This window comes from Cervus elaphus, chromosome 21 (genome assembly GCF_910594005.1).
Source record: "Cervus elaphus chromosome 21, mCerEla1.1, whole genome shotgun sequence".
Classification (NCBI taxonomy): Eukaryota; Metazoa; Chordata; class Mammalia; order Artiodactyla; family Cervidae; genus Cervus; species Cervus elaphus.
The window spans coordinates 12,601,885-12,620,197 of NC_057835.1; the positions used below are offsets into that span (position 1 = coordinate 12,601,885).

The following is an 18,313-nucleotide window of genomic DNA, read 5'->3' on the forward strand; positions in this document are numbered from 1 at the left end:
AGAATACTGGAGTGGGTTGTCTTTTTCCTCCTCCAGGGGATCTTCCCGAACCGAGATTGAACCCGTATCTTCTCCATTGGCAGGAAGAGTCTTTACTGCTGAACGCTCAGGAAAGCCCTTTATACATCGTCTGTATGTGTTAATCCCCAACTCCTAATTTATCCCTCCCCTTTGCCTTTGGTTTTCTATGCCTGTGGGTCTGTTTCTGTTTTGTTAATAAGTTCCTTTGTGTCTTCTTTATAACTTCCACACATAGACAATATACCTATGTACAGCCAGGTTTTGGTCAGCCAACCGGTCATCCTATCATTATCATTGTTATTAATTACGTTCCCCGCTGAGCACCGGGAAGGGGCTACAGGGATCTGCGGTAGCAATGGGTGTCCAGCCTCGGGGCTGCTGCTGGCCCACTCTGCCCCGTGGGGTGAGGGCTGATCCTGTGTCCAGCGCCAGCCCTGCAGAGAGGGGTCTGACTCTGTGCTGAGGGTGGCGGATACCCACTCCACTTCCCTCCACCCGTGCTCCTTCCCAGAACCCCATTCCCATCCACAGGCAATATATTCATCTATATCCTGGCAGATATGATGGACAAGACAGCAAGCCCGCGGGGAACGGGGGTTAAGCCCCAAAGAGCGCTTCTGTGCTGCAGATGAGGCTGATGGAAAGGGAGGAGGCTCTGGGGTCAGTATTACCAGCTTCAAATTGCCTGTATCTCAGAGATCCAGTCACCTGCCCAGCCCCTCCATCCTGGCCCCTCCCTCTTTACCCTCGAGGAAACCTCGGCCCAGAGAGGAGGAGAATTGCCTGAGGATGGAGAGTGAGGACTGTAGGCAGCTCCCAGCCATTTCCCCACCCCCATGCCGGTGGTCCCAGCTGGAGAGTCTCCTGTCTGGGCTTCTCAGCAGTGACTCCTGAATTCTGAGGTTACCAGAGGAGCCCTGTTCTGTGGGTTTATAGAACTGCATTTCATTCTTTGAACAAAACAGATACCGAGCTATTCAGACAGATTCTTTTCCCTCTTCCTGGAGAGGAAAAGAAAAAGAAAGTTAAGTCGCTCAGTCGTGTCCGAATCTTTGCGACCCCATGGACTGTAGCCTGCCAGGATTCTCCATCCTTGGGATTTTCCAGGCAAGAGTACTGGAGTGGGTTGCCATTTCCTTCTCCTGGAGAGGAAACCGAGACCCAAAGAGGCAGAGGGTGTCCAAGATGACGTGGCCACCTCACGGCCTAGATACCAGTGACTCTCCCAGCTCTCGTCTCCGCGCCCTTGACCTCTGCCCGCTCTTTCACTCAACGAACATTTGCTGAGCTAGTTCACCATCTCGCTTCTGTTTCAAGCATTTGAAGATGAAGTTAAGCATCTCCTGTGTGTATGGGACCATGGCTTATGGGAGAAACAGACGATAGAGGTGATTTATTACAACGTGAGCCTGTGTGGAGAGTGGGGGGCACCAGGGCAGCCACAGGGGCTCTCTGACCTCCAGCGCAGGAAGCTCTCTGCTGAGGTGAGTGGTCTGCATCCCTGCGCCCTTGGTTGTAAGAACCAGAGGCCAGGAGAGGCGGTGCAGGTTGAAGGGCTGGATTAGTTGGGCTCTGGGTTCTAGGTTTGGCACAAGACAAGTGCGGTGAATGTTGATTTGACAAAGGGCCTTTGAAAGTCAAAAATGCAAACCTTGATTTGAGGTTTTTGTCACCTCTATGCTTGGATTCAAGTTTGCTGGTAGGGGGACAGATTGCTCTGAGGTTGGCAATGCTGGTCTGTTTTCATCTGGAAATCATTTAGTTTGCTTGCACTTGTTTGCTTTTCCTCAAAAACACAAGACACAGCAAAACATCAAACCCGTAAATCAATGAAATCACACACACACAGGCACGCGCTCACACCCTCCTCTTTCCGACTCCATGGAGAGAGACTTGTCCTAGTCAGGCTATGACACCGGAGGCCCGGAGATTTATGAGACTCCTCCCCGCCGCCCCCCCCCGCCGCCCCAGGCCATCTCTGACAGCTCTTAGACCCTAGAGACCTATTCTTGGCACAGCAAAAAAAAAAAAAAAAAAGTTATCTCCTCCAGGAAGCCTTCCATGCCTTTTCCAGGTTGCATTAGAAGTAGTGCTTCCTTCACAGGAATGTGAGCTTGTAAAGGGCAGTGTCTGTGCCTTACTTCCCTCTGTGGGCCTGAAACGTGGTGCATGACCCGTAGCAGGCTATGGAAATGTCACCTGGTGGGATAGGGGATTGTTGACTCCAAGGGACTTGGTAGCAGTTTCTTGACTTTCCAGGACCTACCATCTTGGAGCCTTTTCTTTTCCAAGTTCGAGTGTCAAGAAGACAGCATGGGATCCAAAACAGCCAGAAGAGGGTTCCCTCTGTGTGGTTTTGGACAAGCTTCCTGACCTTCCTGAGCCTCAACGGCCTTGTCTGTGAAATGGCCACAATAATGCCCCCTTGGGGGGTTGTCAGGGGAGGGCATCGTGTACACAGAAGCACTGTGTGTGCAGTGCACTTGCTCTGCCAGGCTCGTGAGCACCTCCCTCACCCACAGGGCCCGTCGCAGGGCCTGGGGGTCTGCACCCTTTGAGCTGAGCTGGGACCAGGGTCACCACCCATCCTGCTGCCTCCATACCAAGTTACAGCTCCCCAGAAGGAAGCCTGTTTTCCAGTTACCGGCCGGGAGCCCCAGGGCACGGAACTCCTCAAGGGAAGCCCCAGTGAAAGACCGCCTTTGGACGAGTGAAACAGATGAGGGCAGCCTTGGGACTGGAGGGAAAGGGGCGGGGTCCTCTGAGCCAAGCCCTTGCTGTTGGCGCCATCTAGCGGTAGGAAAGCTCCCAGCCCTAGAAGGTCCTTGATGAGAGCTGTGGGTGGGAGGCCCTTTAAAGGCAGGGCCTGAGGTCTCCTGGGATAGGTGCATGACCCTCTGAATCCCGACTGCCTTGTCTAGCACCCATCCCAGGGAAAGTGACTGCACACACACACACACACACACACACATCAGCCATCTTGAGTGCCCAAGATGGCATTGCCTCTCCACGTGCCCTTGGTCTTGGCACAAGGACCGTTGTAAGCTCACTGCTGTGTGGGGCCTAGGTAATTTTTTCTAACAGCAGAAGCGAAGGGTGAAAAAACGGAAGGATAACAGCCAGACAGTGAGGAGAGTATCTATCATCCAGGGGAGGCCAGAGGAGAAGGCAATAGCAACCCACTCCAGTACTGTTGCCTGGAAAATCCCATGGACAGCGGAGCCTGGTAGGCTGCTGTCTATGGGGTTGCACAGAGTCAGATACGACTGAAGTGACTTAGCAGCCGCAGCAGCAGTGGGAGGCCAGAGAGAGTCAAGAACAGTCTTGGCTACTTCCAAACTGCAGTTGTTCACACAGAAGTCTCTTTTACGACATGCTTCTGGAGGCGGACTCCCCGAGGATGCCACTGTGTCTATGGGGAAGACGGGAGGGTGGGGCTGTGCCCTGACGCTTCCCGGGCCAGGCACCCAGGGCTCAGGCCCCTGCCTGCTTCTGTCCACTCAGCCGCCGCCTTCATCATCAGCGACCTCAGGGCAGCGTCTCAAACAGTCACTTCCCGGGGTGGCTCCCAAGCGTCGCTGCTGTCAGAACCACCCAGCAGCTTTAATAAACGCTGGTGCCTGGCCACCGGCCCCAGGCAGCCAGACTGAGGCGCCTGGGCTGTACCTTGAATGTGGCCGAGGGTGAGAACCGCTGGCCTCAGGACCTTGTAAGATACAGGTGCCTGGATGCCACAAGATACAGCCTGCCTCAGCTTCAACTCTTCTCTGCTGGGCCCGGAATCCGTAATTTGACCTGCATCCCTGGTGATTCTTGTGGGAATGGTACCCGTGTCTTACAGAACTGGGCCAGGGGAGCGTGAGGCAGGGGGAAGTTCTAGGCCATCTTCCTGTCTTAACGTGTGACTTTTATAGAACTGCACTTACTTGCCTAGCCCACTGGCAGCTTGATCAGCCTGGACACTAAACAGCCCAGGCCAACCCGCGGAATACACGCCATTCTGTGGTTTCGTGGGGTGACACCGGGCTCCTTAAGTGGGCCTTGTGTAGTTAACTGAAAATGGTTTACTTTGCTTTTCATGTCTTGTGAGAAAGACTGAAAAACAACAACAACAAAATAAAAAACAGACTAGCTCCCCATGGTAAGACCCCTCAGTGTCTGCTGGGGACTTACTGTTAGGTCACCCACAGATCAGTATGCTGGCATCCTAACCTCTCTAAAGGTGGTCTTAATGTGTATATGTGTGCGCTCAGTCATGTCCAACTCTTTGCAACCCTGTGGACTGTAGGCAACCAGGCTCTTCAGTCCATGGGATTTTTCCAGGCAAGAGTACTGGAGTGGGTTGCGGTTTCCTCCTCCGGAGGATCTTCCTGACCCAGGAACTGAACCTGCCTCTTCTGCATTGACAGGTGGGTTCTTTGCCATTTGAGCCACAAAGTGGAGCCTCTGGGGGTGATTGGGTCATGAGGGTGGACCCCTCACGGATTGGTGCCCTTATGAAAGGGACCCCAGAGAGCTCCCTCATCCCTTCCACCACGCGAGGACACAGCAAGAAGATGCCAACTATGAAAAGGGGCCTTGTTAGAATGTGACCACGCTGGCCTTGCTCGTGGATTTCGAGTCTCCAGAACTGTGAGCAACACGTTTGTAAGCCACCCAGTGGGTGGTATTTTCCTCCAGCAGCCAGGACGGACTAAGACCGTGTCCGATACTGCACCCTCTGGACAAGGAGGGCAGTCAGTGGGCAGGTTCAAAGCAATCCATTTAATCATAGTTTCTGGGCAAATGTAAGCAGATTAAAATTAAGAAGGAAAAAACTGAAAGAATATTCAGTTGAAGACCCCACAGGAAACCCTGCATGTATAATTTGGGGGTGATGTCTAGAAGTGGGCAGTGACTGTGAATTTTCTGATGTTTTCCAACTCCCTGAAAATAGATCCAGGAACATGTAAATGTATCATCTGACTTTTACCAACAGTTTCACTTCATTTTTACAAAAGTGGGTGGTGGTGGGTATAGTAGCAGAGAGTAGGAGGCTGGCGGTGGTGGGGTGCCACCCAGGAGACCTTAATCATCCCGATAGATGAGGGAGCTGAACCCCACCGTCCTCTGAAAGTGTTTGCAGTTCATCAATGAGGGGGGCCCTGGGACCAGGAGGTAAGGGCCGGGCATCTGCAGGGAGCAGAACCCATTTCCCAAGGCTGTGTGACCTGGGCCTGGACTCACCCTCTCTGAGCATCTGTGTACTCATGTGTAAAGTAGTAATGACGACAGCATCCTCCAGCAGCCCTAGTGAGCAGTTGTAGTCTTACCCCTATTTCACAGATGAGGAAACTGAGGCTCAGGGTGTTGACGTAACTTGCTCATGGTTTTAAAGCTGGGAGAGTGTCCCCAGAGTGTCCCTCCAGGGGACTTGTCACCAGGCTGCCCTACTCCCTCATTCATTCACATTCGTATTCATTCATTCATTCCTGCATCCGCCTATCACACACATGTACTAAGCACCTCCTGCATGGCTGGGCTGGTACTCAGATGGACACAGCGTGGTCCTCACCCCAAGGCAGTCAGAGTACAGACACATATATAAGATTGCAATATGCGGTGGTGAGAATTGTAATGCACTTGAGCCCAAGTTGCCAGGGGTCCCCTAAAGAGGATATGGGAGACTCTTGTGGAGTTTTCAGGGACAGGTTCCCGTTTCTTAACTCCTGAGTGCCCAGCACTGCTCCTGGCACGCCCTGGGCAAGCCCTCCATCAACAGCATAGTCCAGAGCTTAGCTTGCCCACGTGTAGGCGGCCGCACCCAGATGCTCCACCAGGGGGCAGGGTTGAGATGGGAATGGCCTGAGCCGGCCCCAGCTGGGCCCTGGGGACTTTAAGGATAGGGTTGCCCTATTTGGAAGCAGTTTCTGCTCATTCCTTCACTGATAAGAGAGGTCTGGGGGCAGTGGGAGGACGTGGACACAGGCCTGGGCCCAGAGCTGGGGGCGCCCTGTGGCCTCCCCTTCCCGATGCTTTTATATCTCTAAGTAACAGGCAGCTACCTACCATGTGCATTGGTGGACACATTTTCTGAGCTCCTCCTCCTCCGAGTGTACCCCTTGCATCTGTACCTGGGGTCTGGGTGGGGATGGGGGGCCTCTGTCTTGGGCAGCTCTTAGCTCAGCCCCTGTAGGGCACTTGGCCTGAGTGTTCAGAGGACCCAGCACGGCTGTCTTCCACGCTCACTCCCACACCGACGGCTGCATCTCCAGGGACCTGGAGGCCCAGGCACTGACTCAGTGCAGGCCAGGCTGCCCATCGTGGCTGATGGAAGGTTTGTTGAGATTTTTTGCTAATTGGTTTTATAAACATGCAGTCTTGTGAGCTTCTGGTTGGGAAAGTAGCCTTTATATGGAGAAGATAGAAGCAGCAGGAAGCCAGAGTTCTTTCCAGACGATAAACCCTCATGGGTTCTTTCATTTATCAAATGTATGTAGAGCATCAACAGAGTTCCCGGTACAAAACCCGAGGGAGCGGCCAGTCTCCCGAGGAGCCAGGAGGACGGACAAGGCAACTGCCTTACAAAGCAAAGGACCAGACACCAGCCCTGGGGACATCCCACCCACGGCATTTCTGTAACTGACTAGAATGGATTCTAAACAACTTTCAAAAAGTTGTTTAAAAAAAAAAACCAAAGCAAAAAACAGAAAAGAATATTCCATGGAAAGCTTATATTCCACAAAGCTTAGAATATTTACTATCTGGTCTTTTTAAGGAATGATCACTTCGCTGGTGGTCCCATGGTTGAGAATCTGCTTCCCAATGCAGGGGACACTGGTTCAATTCCTGGTCCGGGAAACTCTCACATACTGAGGGGCAACTAAACCCGGGCGTCACAGCTCCTGAAACCCATGTGCCCTGGGGCCTGTGCTCTGCAACAAGGGAAGCCAGCACAGTGAGGAGCCCACGTCCGTCCGTGACGAGCAGCCCCCACTCACCACAACTAGAGAAAGCCAGCATGCAGCAACAAAGACCCCACGCAGCCAATAAACTGATAAATAGAAAAAGGAAATGGTCACTAACTTCTGTTATATAGTGACAGAGCTCTAAGTAAGCTAAAACCCTGATAGAGTGCATAGCAAGTGACGGGAATTTCTATCAGGGTTACATATAATCAAACTTTAGAAGTGTTCATTCTTTGTCAGAGATGTGTTCGAACATTTACACATTTGGGAGAATAATATAATGAATCTCACATACCTACCTCTGCTTCAGTAATTATCAACCCTCTGTATATCTTATTTCCTCTGTTACTCCTACCTACACACATGCTTTCTCGTTCTTGAGGATTTCAAGGCAAATCTCAGACCTCATGATTTTACCCGAAATTCCTCAGAGAGTGTCTCTAAAATACAGGGAATTTTTAAAAAATTCCAGTTTTCATACCAATAAAATTGGTTACAATTTCGTGATTTTCTCTGTAGCAAATACTTAGTCCACAATCAAACTTCACTATCTCAAAGCTTTAAAAAACAATCAGATGGTTTCTTTGAATCAAGAGCAAAATGAAGTCTACATGGTCTGCATTTTGCCTTTTGTGCCTCTTTTATGAGTTTCTGCCCTAAGTCATCTAATCCTCGTGGTAACTCTGAGACAGGCTGCTTGTATAGTCATCTCCCCCAGTTTACAGATGAGTAAACTGAGCCACAGAAAAGTCAGAAAGGCCACGTGCAAGCAGCAGAGTTGGGATTTGAGCTCGGTATCAATCTCTTAAGGCATCACACTCAAGATCCCCACTGTGGGTTTTCTCGGCAGAGTCTAGGAGGGGCTGTAAGAGCTGGATGAGGAGGGAAGGGGTGGGGCTGTGGAAGCAGGGAGGACTTCCTGGAGGAGGAACCACTTGCTCTGCATCTTTAAAGGATGAATGAGAATTGACCAGAAAGGCAGAGAGGGGTCCAAGCCGAGGAATGGCAAGAGCAGGGAGCATGCGGGAGCGGAAATGTGGCATGGTGTGGGAATGACCAGAGGTCACTGTTGCCAGGGATTAGGGTCCAAGGACACAGAGAAGGCAGGCAGGGGTCACAGCAAGAGGAGCTGAGGGCCATGCCTGGGGTGTGTGCACCCGCTGGGGGGAGACGGGGATGTTTCCTGAGTCAGTCAGTCCATCGTGCCAGGTGATGACCGGATCAGCCGTGCGAGGGCCGCTGGTGGTCCCCGTTTGACAGACGGGGACACTGGCGTCCTCCGAGCTTAGAGACAGCCAGAGGATGACACACTCGGCTCTGACTGTGGGTCTCGTCCTCCTCCTGTGGACTCCAAGGGACCCTTTCTCGCCCAATTTCCAGTTCATTCAACTCACTGGGAGGAACGGAGAGTGGTCACCGCAGGCCTGGCTGTGATGGTGGCCGCGGCCCAGCCAGGGAAGGGACCAGCCCTGGAGCAACAGCCAGGACAGACACGGCGGGGGGAGTGGCCTGCGCTGAGTTCAGGCCTGCTCTGCTTAATACAAGGGAGGAGGCAACAGCGGTCCAGTAGAACAGAGGTGACCATCTTCGGCTCCTGTGGCCAGATCTGCAGTAGGGGTCCCTGGGTTCCAGCCCCCAGATCTGCAGTGGGGGTCCCTGGGTTCCAGCCCCCAGATCTGCAGTGGGGGTCCCTGGGTTCCAGCAACTATGCTGAGACTGTGGCCCCAAGTGAGCCGCTTGCTCCCTGACAGGGCAGGCTGGGGTGAGGCAACCCCTCTGGCGCCATCTGGCTCTGATGTCGCCGGCTGGCTAAGCTGGCCTCAGATAAGGTCTCCCCTCCCTCCACGGCTGGAGCCTGAGCCCACCCCCTTCCTCCTCCTGGATGGGGCTCTGACTCAGGCAGGGAGCATAGGACGTGGGCAAGGGGCTGGCCCACAGGACGCCCTGGGAGGGGTCCCCCCGGTCCTGCGTGGGGAGCTCTGGTGTGTTTTTGAAGCCTGGATCGCAGGGAGGTCATTAAACTGTGCCTCAGTTCCCAGCTCAGTAAAGCAGGGGTGACACAGGATTCTGCAGTGACTCTGATGCCTGTGGTCCTCAGCACACCGTGAGGGCCCCACGAGGGCTGCTGCTTTGATCCTTTCAGAGCTGAAGCGTGCATGTGTCAGGCCATGGCTACTTGGAGTATGGGGCCAGGAAGAATTGGTGGGTGTGCGCGTGAGTGCGTGCGTGCATGCGTGCATGCGTGCGTGCGTGTGTGTGTGTGTGTGTATGTGTGTGTGTGTGTTGGGGGAGGCAGATTTGAACATCAAGGGAAGCAGTAGGAAGGACAGATAGATGACTACAGCTGCCCCCTGACCCCCCACCATCCGCGCAGCACCCACCCACCAGTTTCTGCAGTCCAGGAACTCAGAAAAGCTGAGAAGGCAACACTTGCAACCCCGAAGTACCCCCATAGTCACTCTCTCATCGTGACCCCAAGCTCCTTTCCGGCACATGCTCAGCACCTGGCCTGCGGTCTGCCTCTGCCACTAGGGCCCTGCGACTCGGACTCTCAGGTCCCTTGTGCGGATGAGAAGCTGAGGCCCGGCAGGGAGCGGGGAGCTGGCCCTTAGCCCCGGGCTGTGCGCTGCCACCGCCCCTGGGCCCCCACTGCATCCTGCTGAGGGCGCGGGCAGAGCGGCTTTCTTGTCTCCACTTTCGGGGGAAGAAATTGAGGCTCAGAGACCAAACCCGAGCCTGGACGAGAGTGGAGTCTTCTGACTCCTCGTTGTGGGCTCAGAAACCAAGCCTGTGGCTGCAGCTCACCCGGTCAGTCCTCTCAGCAACCAGCTCCAGGCCTTATCATCAGAGTCCCTCCTTCCCCCTCCCAGCACAAAGCCTACTCTTAAAAAGGCCGGTGGGGCTCCCCTCTCCCCTCCATCCTACCCAGCCACCCAGGTTGGCTTCTGGTTCTGTTCACTAATTCATCCGTGCATTGGGTACCTATAGCGTGTGTTACAGTGACAGCAAGCTGAGCAGAGACAGTGTCAGGGCCCGAAGGGAGAAAGCACCAGCACGGCTGGGGGTGGGCACAGCATGTGCCAAGGCCCTGGGGTTTGTCTTGCAGGAGGAAAGGGGGTGAGGAAGGCAGCTCACAGGAGAGGCAGGGCCGGCTGAGATCTCCAGCTGAGGATGAGTTTCTTTCCCCCTGAGTGAGAACAAGGACTGTGGGGGCCCACGGTGGGATGCCAGCTGCTCTAGCTGGTGGGAGAGGCCGAAGGAAGCTTCTCAGAGGGGTACCGGTTACAAAGACATTGTTCCATGATCCGAGAAGGTGGGGAAAGGCATTTCAGGCAGAAGGGACAGCAGGGGCAGGTACGCAGAGGGGGAACACTCAAGCGTTTGGGAGAATGGCCCTCGAGGTTGGAAAGAAGGTGAAGAGGGGCGGTCCCAAAGGGTGAGGCTGGAAACCAGGCTTAGGCTGGTCTCAGAGGAGGCAGTAAAGTGACCGTTTCAAGAGCGCTGTCTGCTCCAAGCTCTGTACTCAATACCACCCATTCAGAGGTGGATGTCCAGGAGTCACGGATGAGGAAACTGAGGCTCAGAAAGCTCAAGGTGATCTCCTCTCTGAATTCAACCTCTGTGGTTGACTCCACCTCATTCCATGAGCAGAATTTGTTTTCTTGCCGCCAAACTTCGTGGGTGGACTTGCACTTGTGGCCCAGCGGGAATCCTGCGAGGTGTTAGGACAGAGGGCTCAGCCAAAAGAGGGTCCAGCTCCTCCTGGCAGCTGGGAGGAGTGGGGAGCTGGAGGTGCTGGGTGGGGCGGTTAGGGTGGAAAACCGCCCCAGGTTTCTGATGGGGGGGGGCAGATGAAGGCATTATTCACGGAGATGGGGACGCACGTGGGACCAGGCTCTTCAACGATATTTACAAGGATGCTTCTCAAGCTTGCAAGACCTCCAGGATCGACTGTGGTGATAAGCGTTAAGACTCTGGAGTCCTGGGCACCTGCACAGCCCACTCAGCAGACCCGCGGGAGCTGGCATTGGTCTTTGCTGCAGCATCTGGGGATCCTAAGGACCAGGCCTGACCAGGTACCACTGAGATGGTGGGACCCTGGGAGATTCAGCTGGGGGTACATTTTCCAGTTTTATGAAACCATGGGGTACACTCTGAGAGTCAAAAGAGGAGACACGGGCCAAAGGGAGAATAGCTGGGGACACCTCAAAGGGAGGAAATGCATCTAGAGGGACATCCCAGAACATGGGCTTTTGGGGTGCCAGGCCAGCAATGCTCCTAATGAAGGGTCAGCGGCAGGAGTTCCCGCCTAAGAATCATGGCAATGAGCCCTGCTCCTGGCCTACCTGGTGAATGAGTGTGGCCCTAGGACAAGGTCGTGGCTCCGGCTGGAAGCAAGTTTGGGGTCAAGTCCAGTCTCCGCATTTTTGGGATTAGCAAATGAACGCTGTGAGGGTGAGTGGCTTGTCTAAAGTGACAGCTGCGACTGGATGACTGACTCTCTGGACAAGTCCACCATTCTACCCCAAGAGCAGGATCCGAGTCCCAGTGCTCTCAGAATGTTCCGTCCCCCTTAGAACTGCTCCTCCCTTCTCCCCATCCAGCTCTGGCAAGATCAAGGCACATGGCCCTTCTCTGCACCCTGAGACTCAACACAGATTCTGGGGTGGGGAGAGGTGGGGACGGCCCTTCCCTTCCTGTCCTTCGGGCCGGGAATCTCTTTCCCTCGCTCCCCGCTCACATCCCCACCAAGGCTAAGCAGAGTCATGGTCTGTGCCCCAAGCCTGGACTTGCCTCCGGATTAGGGGGACGGGATGAGCAGATTTTATCACCTCCCCTGGAATGCCCATCACTCACGTCTGAGAGGCCCTGTTCCTTCTCTGCTTCTGTCTCTCTTTCCCCTGCTCCTCCCCCTTCCCCCTTGGGATGGAAGGAGGAGGAGGAGAGCTGCCAAATTATCAGGAAGTCAAGGCTGGAGGAGAGACCAGAGTCTCTCAGTTCGATGGTTTTAGACATGATATGTGCATAAGAATCATCAAGATGTCAATTCTTGTACGCTGGTGAGGGTGGGGTGGTCTCCCCAGGGATTCAGGCTCGGGGCCCCAGAACTGAATTTTTTTTTCCTCTCTCCTGCAGTTCTCTGAGCTTCCTTATCAGATTTTCAAACACTCCTCTGAGCTAAAAGTCTGTCTCCAACACGTGAGTCATCCTTGACGGTAGGAACTACCATGAGCTGACAGACTATCATCACTTCTGTAGAAACAGGGTGGGGCTGGGCACAGAGCAGGCCTGTTAGCATCCATGGAACAAGTGAACGGATGGACTAAGAAAATCTCAGTCATTGTCAACCTGACTCAGGGTTGGAAGATGCAAATCACAAGCCATCATCATCTTAATCACTGCCATCATATTACCATCGCCATCACCAGCAGCAACCATCACCATCATCACCATCATTACCACCATCATCACTCCCAGCAGCACCATCACCATCATCACCATCACCACCGTCATCATCGTCATTACCACCATCGGCAGCAGCCATCACCATCATCACCATCATCACTCCCAGAAGCACCATCACCATCATCACCATCACCACCGTCATCATCATCATCACCACCATCGGCAGCAGCCATCACCATCATCACCATCACCGTCATCACCATCATCATTACCTCCGTCAGCAGCAACCATCACCATCACCATCACCATCGTCACCATCGTCATCATTATCTGTATTTCCTTCTTCTGTCTGATAATCCAAAGATCTTCCTTGGCTCCCTCTACATGTGCTGAGAAGCTGGCCAGGACTTGGAAACCTTGAGGTCTTCCGAAGACCAGCTCAGCTCTGAACCCAGCACCGTCCACCCGTTGCTCTGCCCCTCTCCTTGCCCACCTGGTACGGAGCCTGGGGTCTTGATAAACCTCCGTTCACTTGTTCGGATCGGAGCACTTGTCTGCAGCCAGTGCTTCCGCTCAAGGCGGGAGGCCCCTCCCCTGCTGTTTGGAAGGAGGGTCAGTTCCCACCCCGCCTTGGCCATGCTGGGTCTTCTTGTGCTACCTCTCTGTCATTCTTTGATCATGCCAAGAGGATTAGTGCCCAAGAAGCAAGTACTAATGGTATGCCTTTTTTATAGATGAAGAAGCTAGCTCAGGGAGGCTAGGTTACTCGTCTGAGGGTGCACAGCTTGGAAGGCGAGGAGCTCAGTATTTCCCCCTCCCCACTATATCCTTTATATGCACCCTTGTGTCTTTTCAGGCCAACACAGTCCGGTAAAACACAATGCGAGTTCCAGATGGAACTAGCAGTCATACTAAAGAGCAAAGGTGAAATTTATTGTAATAATGTGCTTCATTTGGCCCAATATATTAACAGTATTATCATTATTATCAATATTATTATCAGTATTATTAACACGGTGTCAATAAAAAAAACTATCATGAGAATGTCGCAGTCTTATGTTCACCCTGTGTATTTCACTCTTACAGCTCAGGTGGGGCCAGCCGCATTTCAGGGGCTCAAGGACCTCATGTGGCCAGTGGCTACTGGTTGGACGATGTAATGAGCCTGGTCTAGACTGTCACGAGCCCGCCTTGTAGGTGTGTGGTTTTCAAGTGAGTTGATGTAAGGAGATGCTCGGGATTGGGTGCCCAGAACACAGTGCGTGCTGGGTCAGTGTTAGCTCTCATCGTTTCTGGGACATGGGAGGTGTTTAATGACCGGCCGAAGCCCTGAAGCCCCACCCCAGACACCCACAGTTGCAGGCTTCTCTGGCAAGCCTCCTCACCCTGCTTTACTTCCCGGGTTGTGGTTGGCATCCTTCCCGGCTCCTCCTGGGATCCCACCCTGGGCCACGGCTGGCTCGCCTCCCCGCCCCCACACGTAACCTACAGGGTGTGTAGCAGCCCCTCCCCGCGCTCAGAGAGATGGCAAAGGTTCCTGGGAGGAATTCCAGGGTTTCTGTTTGTACAAAGACAGCCTCCTGGCATTTGGCTGCTTTGCTAGCATGGGGCAGGGGCCTTTCCTGAAACCTGGGGAGGTAGTCCGCGGATGGCCTGGGGGTACTGCCCAGCCCGAGGTCAGGATCTCCCACGGAGCACTGTTCTTGTGTCGGGTCCAGAGGCACAAGAGCCCTGGCCAGGGGCCATGCCCAGGTGGAAAGTGTCTGTCCCAGCCACGCTCTTGCCAGCATCCTGGGCCAGCGGGCGAGCAGGAGGGGCTCAGAGCCAGGAGCAGAGCGTCCGAGTTGCCAGAAGGGGCTCTGGGCAGGGAGCTGGTGGGTGTGGGGCCTGGGGTGGGGTTTGAAATGCTAGCTCAGGTCCCCGCTATCGACAGGGGTTGTAAAGAAGCCATCTCGCTGACACTCCTTGCAATCTTTTAGAAGGGAATGTGCCACTTATCCGGGGCCACGTTATCCTGCAGTCAGTCCCAGAGGCTGAGAGTGGGTTTGAGTTTCACACCCAGCTCACGCATCCTCACACCATGAGGATCTATACCTTCAGACAAGCCACAGTCACTTACACACACACACACACACACACACACACACACACACACACATGCGCTTGTACCTCTGTGCACACCCACACACATTTCTATGGGAGAAGAGACATGAGTCTCAGCCTTACACAAACTATCAGAGACCTCACGTGTGTCCCCCAGAATTTATTAGCACAGCATTTGTGTTCAATCCCTGGGTCGGGAAGATCTCCTGGAGAAGGAAATGGCAACCCACTCCAGTCTTCTTGCCTGGAAAATCCCATGGACGGAGGAACCTGGTGGGTTACAGTCCATGGGGTCGCAAAGAGTCAGACACGACTGAGCGACTTCACTTTCTTTGTGTCCTGGTCCCATGACACTGAGATACTTCCCCCGATCAGCTCCGTGTTCACTCCTTGGCCATAGGGAGCTTGCGGGGGGGCTCAGGCTGTCAGCCCCGATTAACAAGAGAAGACGGGGAGGTCCAAGTGGTTAAGGGACCAGCCAGTGGAGCGCCTGTACCCAGCCTCGCTCTCCAGGACGGCATCACCCCTGTCGCCTTCGTTCCCATGGTGGGAGGGGCTGTTCCCTGCCTCTCCAGCCTAGTAAACTCGGTAGGCGAGCAGACCCTGTGCCCCTCATGTCCGCACAAGGACCAGGGAGGGAGGACGCTGCACTGCTGAGAGCTGACCTAGGTTCAAATGTCAGTTCCACTGATGGCTAGCTGTGTGACCTTGGGCAAATTACTGAACCTCTCTGAGCTAGAGTTTGTAATCTGCAGAGAAGGATGATTATATCTGCTTTAACAGTGTTGCTATGAGAATTTAGGAGATGCTTAATAAAGAATCGTAAGAGAGCAGAATGGAAACATATACACCACCGTACAAAACAGACAGCCAGTGGGGATTTGCCGTGTGACTCCGGGAACTCAAACCGGGGCTCTGGGACAACCTAGAGGGGTGGGATGGGGTGGGGGGGTTCAAGAGGGAGGGACACGTGTGTACCTGTGGCTGATTCATATTGATGTTTGGCAGAAACCAACACAACATTGTAAAGCAATTATCCTCTGATCAAAAATAAATACATTTTAAAAAATATCATTTGGATGAACTGAGGAACGTCTTATGTGTATAAATAGATAGTATTTGGTACAGCAACACCCCCCCCACCCCACAATGTAGGCCCTTTCTCTTAGCACATGGGAAATCCTCAATACATGTAGAAGGAAAAAAAAAAAAAAACAAAGAGATGGAAGAACAAGGCCTGCTTGTGGTTCACCTCTATCATACGTTACATTCCCGAATACACTTGGCTGTGTTTCTGAGCTCGCTACCCTGTCCAGCTCCTGGATTTATCTCTTCCTGCGCTGGCTTCTTCCTCCTTCAATTACAGAACTTTGATAATGTTTTACTATCTGACAAGGCGAGTCCTCCCTCACACTTTGATTTCCCTGAAGCTTTCTTGGCAGTTCTCACCGAATTTTTTCTTCCATGTGAACATTTATCATCATTTATTTCTTTTCTTCATTAAACACCCCCAGGACCCTGAATGGACTTATAGTCCCCTTGTATGTGAGCTTGGGGGGAATGAGCACGGATGGAACCTGCCTCTGAAGCAAAGTGCAGGTTGACGGTGTGTGTCTCCCAGCCCTCACTGGGGGCATTAAGACTCTGTGTGGGGAGCTCCTGAATCACACAACAGTGTTAGGGGATTACCGTGGGTCCCCAGAGAAGGTCCCAGTCAAGGGGAGAGGAGAGGTAGCCCGTCTCCTCTCGAAAGCCTTCTCTCCATCCTGCTTCTGGGGCCGTCTGGATTCCCAGCTCCCAGGCTGCATGCCCCCTCAGCTGAGCCTGTGGGCCGGTAGCCCCTCTTTCCCAGGGGAGAAAGTACCTCCCTTCTGAGGAGGTGCTCGGTGTTCCCATGTACTTGGACACACCCCCCCCAACATATCTCTCTCCTCCTCCTCACTCAGATCTCGCTACCCAACCCCTCTCGCCTCTTCTCCATCCACCCCCTGTCCTCCCAGACACAGCAGCTCTGAAATAAAGGCTGCTATGGTGCCTCCTGGTTGCTTGGGTCTGCAGCAAAGAGTGGCATTTGGCAAAAAAGAGATCTTCCACTCACTGATGGTGAGACCCTGGGCAAGTCCCTGGCTTGCCCCTGTCTCTATTTCTTTCATTCGTAAAATGGAATTAATATGCTTTTTATTTGGCAATTACTGGGCAGAAGCCACCCAAGGCAGGGGGATTCAACAGCGAGTCACCAGCTCTACCTGCCCACATCATGCACTCTACCGTGCTTAGAGGAACACCCATCTCCCAGCGCCTATGAGCCACTGGCCTATGGTCAGCTCTGAGCCTCAGATCTGGATGAATCAGAACCAGTGTCTTTGAGCCCACGGGCAAGTAGCTTACCCCCTCCAGCCTCAGTCTCCTCACCTGGAAATGGGGCACATCAATTCCCAAGAAAGCTGTCTGTGGGAGTGGCAGCAGGCCCTGGCCCAGGCCGTGTGCTCTTAACTCAGAAGCTCTTTACAGCTGCCCACCCCCTGCCCGCCCTGTGCCAGCTGCCTGGCTTCACGCTGCCACGTGTCTCGCTCCCTGGCTTCTCGGAGGTGCAGACCTTCTCCCTTCCCCTCGGTGTGCCCCAGGATGGAGGTGGGAGACAGAGGACCCTCTGGGTCCCCCCCTGTAGAAGTACAGGACCCAAACGTGCATGCTTCATAAACTGTAGAGAGCTATGCAAGCCCAAGGCGGTTGTGGTTGGAGAATCATCATGCGCCCTGTGGCACAAGTGAGCGCTTTTGTTGAAAGCTGGCCTTTTCCTTCCAACTTTCCTTGGTCCTTTCCTCCCCCTCTTGTAGTATCTCCAACACTTGGAGACTCATTTTCCAAAACCAAAGGCGAGAAGTCTAACAACAATCTTCCTCACCTCACGCTGCTCAGAGAGAGTGAGTGACTAGCCCGAGGTCACACAGCGAGTCTGTGCAGATCTCTGGAGTCCAGGCCCCCTGACTCTCATTTCCTCCGAGTGACCCCCTTCTACTGCATTTCAGGTGGGAAGTAAAGGGCATAGAAGTCCTGTTTGGTTTGTTTCCCCAGGTACTGGCCGTGATTCCCGTCCTGCCAGCCCCAGCTGACCCCGGCGGCCCGACTCCTCACCCTGGGGCTCGCCCTGGCTCCTCATGGACACTTCCCTGCCCGCCCCCCGACATATCAGCCCTTCTCATCCCACCCACCCCCGCAGCAGGACCGGTGGGGACGGTGCCCCTCGGGGCAGGACTCACCACGGCCAAGGTGCCGCCCGCTGCTGCTGCTGCCACCAGCGTCCAGGGCAGTAACCACCTCATGCCTGGAGGTCAGTGGCCAAGGCATCTACGGAGTAGCCCAGAGGATCCGGCCACTTCTCGGGGGAGTTGGACCGAGACTGACCTGGCCCATCAGAAGTGCCAGATACGCCTCTTCCCGCAGCCCTCGGGGGGTTTTATTAAAGCAAGATCTGACGTCAGGGTTAAGGACAAACCCTGCATTTTCCTCTGAAAAAACTTTTCCTGTCTCTCTCTCCTCTTTTTTTTTTTCTTTCTTTCCTCTGTCCCCACCTCCAACCCAAGCTTGGCCAGCCTCCCCGGCTCTGACAGCTCTTAAAGGGAAAGTTACAGGGCTGTGATTTCACACCGGGGGCGGTAAAACCTCACAGAAGGAGCCAGGGTCATCTTCCCTGGGCATTTCTCAAAGGTGGGGAGGTGGTGGAGGGTACCGGGAGGAGGCGGAGATCCAGTTTCAGGACTTGGTGCTGGCAGGGGCTTTGAAAGCACTCCCAGTGGAGAAAATCAACTCCCTCCCATTCCCTCCCGGCTGCTCCT

The 18,313-nt window shown here is 53.9% G+C and overlaps 1 protein-coding gene across 3 annotated transcripts in view; it reads right to left on the reverse strand.

Moving 5' to 3' along the window:
• The window catches only part of CCN4 (cellular communication network factor 4), a 33,575-nt gene extending 15,563 nt beyond the window's left edge, over positions 1-18,012 (reverse strand). For 2 of the 3 annotated variants that reach the window (XM_043879276.1, XM_043879274.1), the window contains exon 1: positions 17,738-18,000. In XM_043879276.1, the coding sequence (XP_043735211.1) occupies positions 17,738-17,800 (63 nt within the window). In that variant the 5' untranslated portion in view covers positions 17,801-18,000. Of the gene's footprint in view, positions 1-17,737 lie in introns of all 3 variants that reach the window. The other variant, XM_043879275.1, reaches the window with a different exon arrangement.
• Positions 18,013-18,313: the final 301 nt, after the last annotated feature.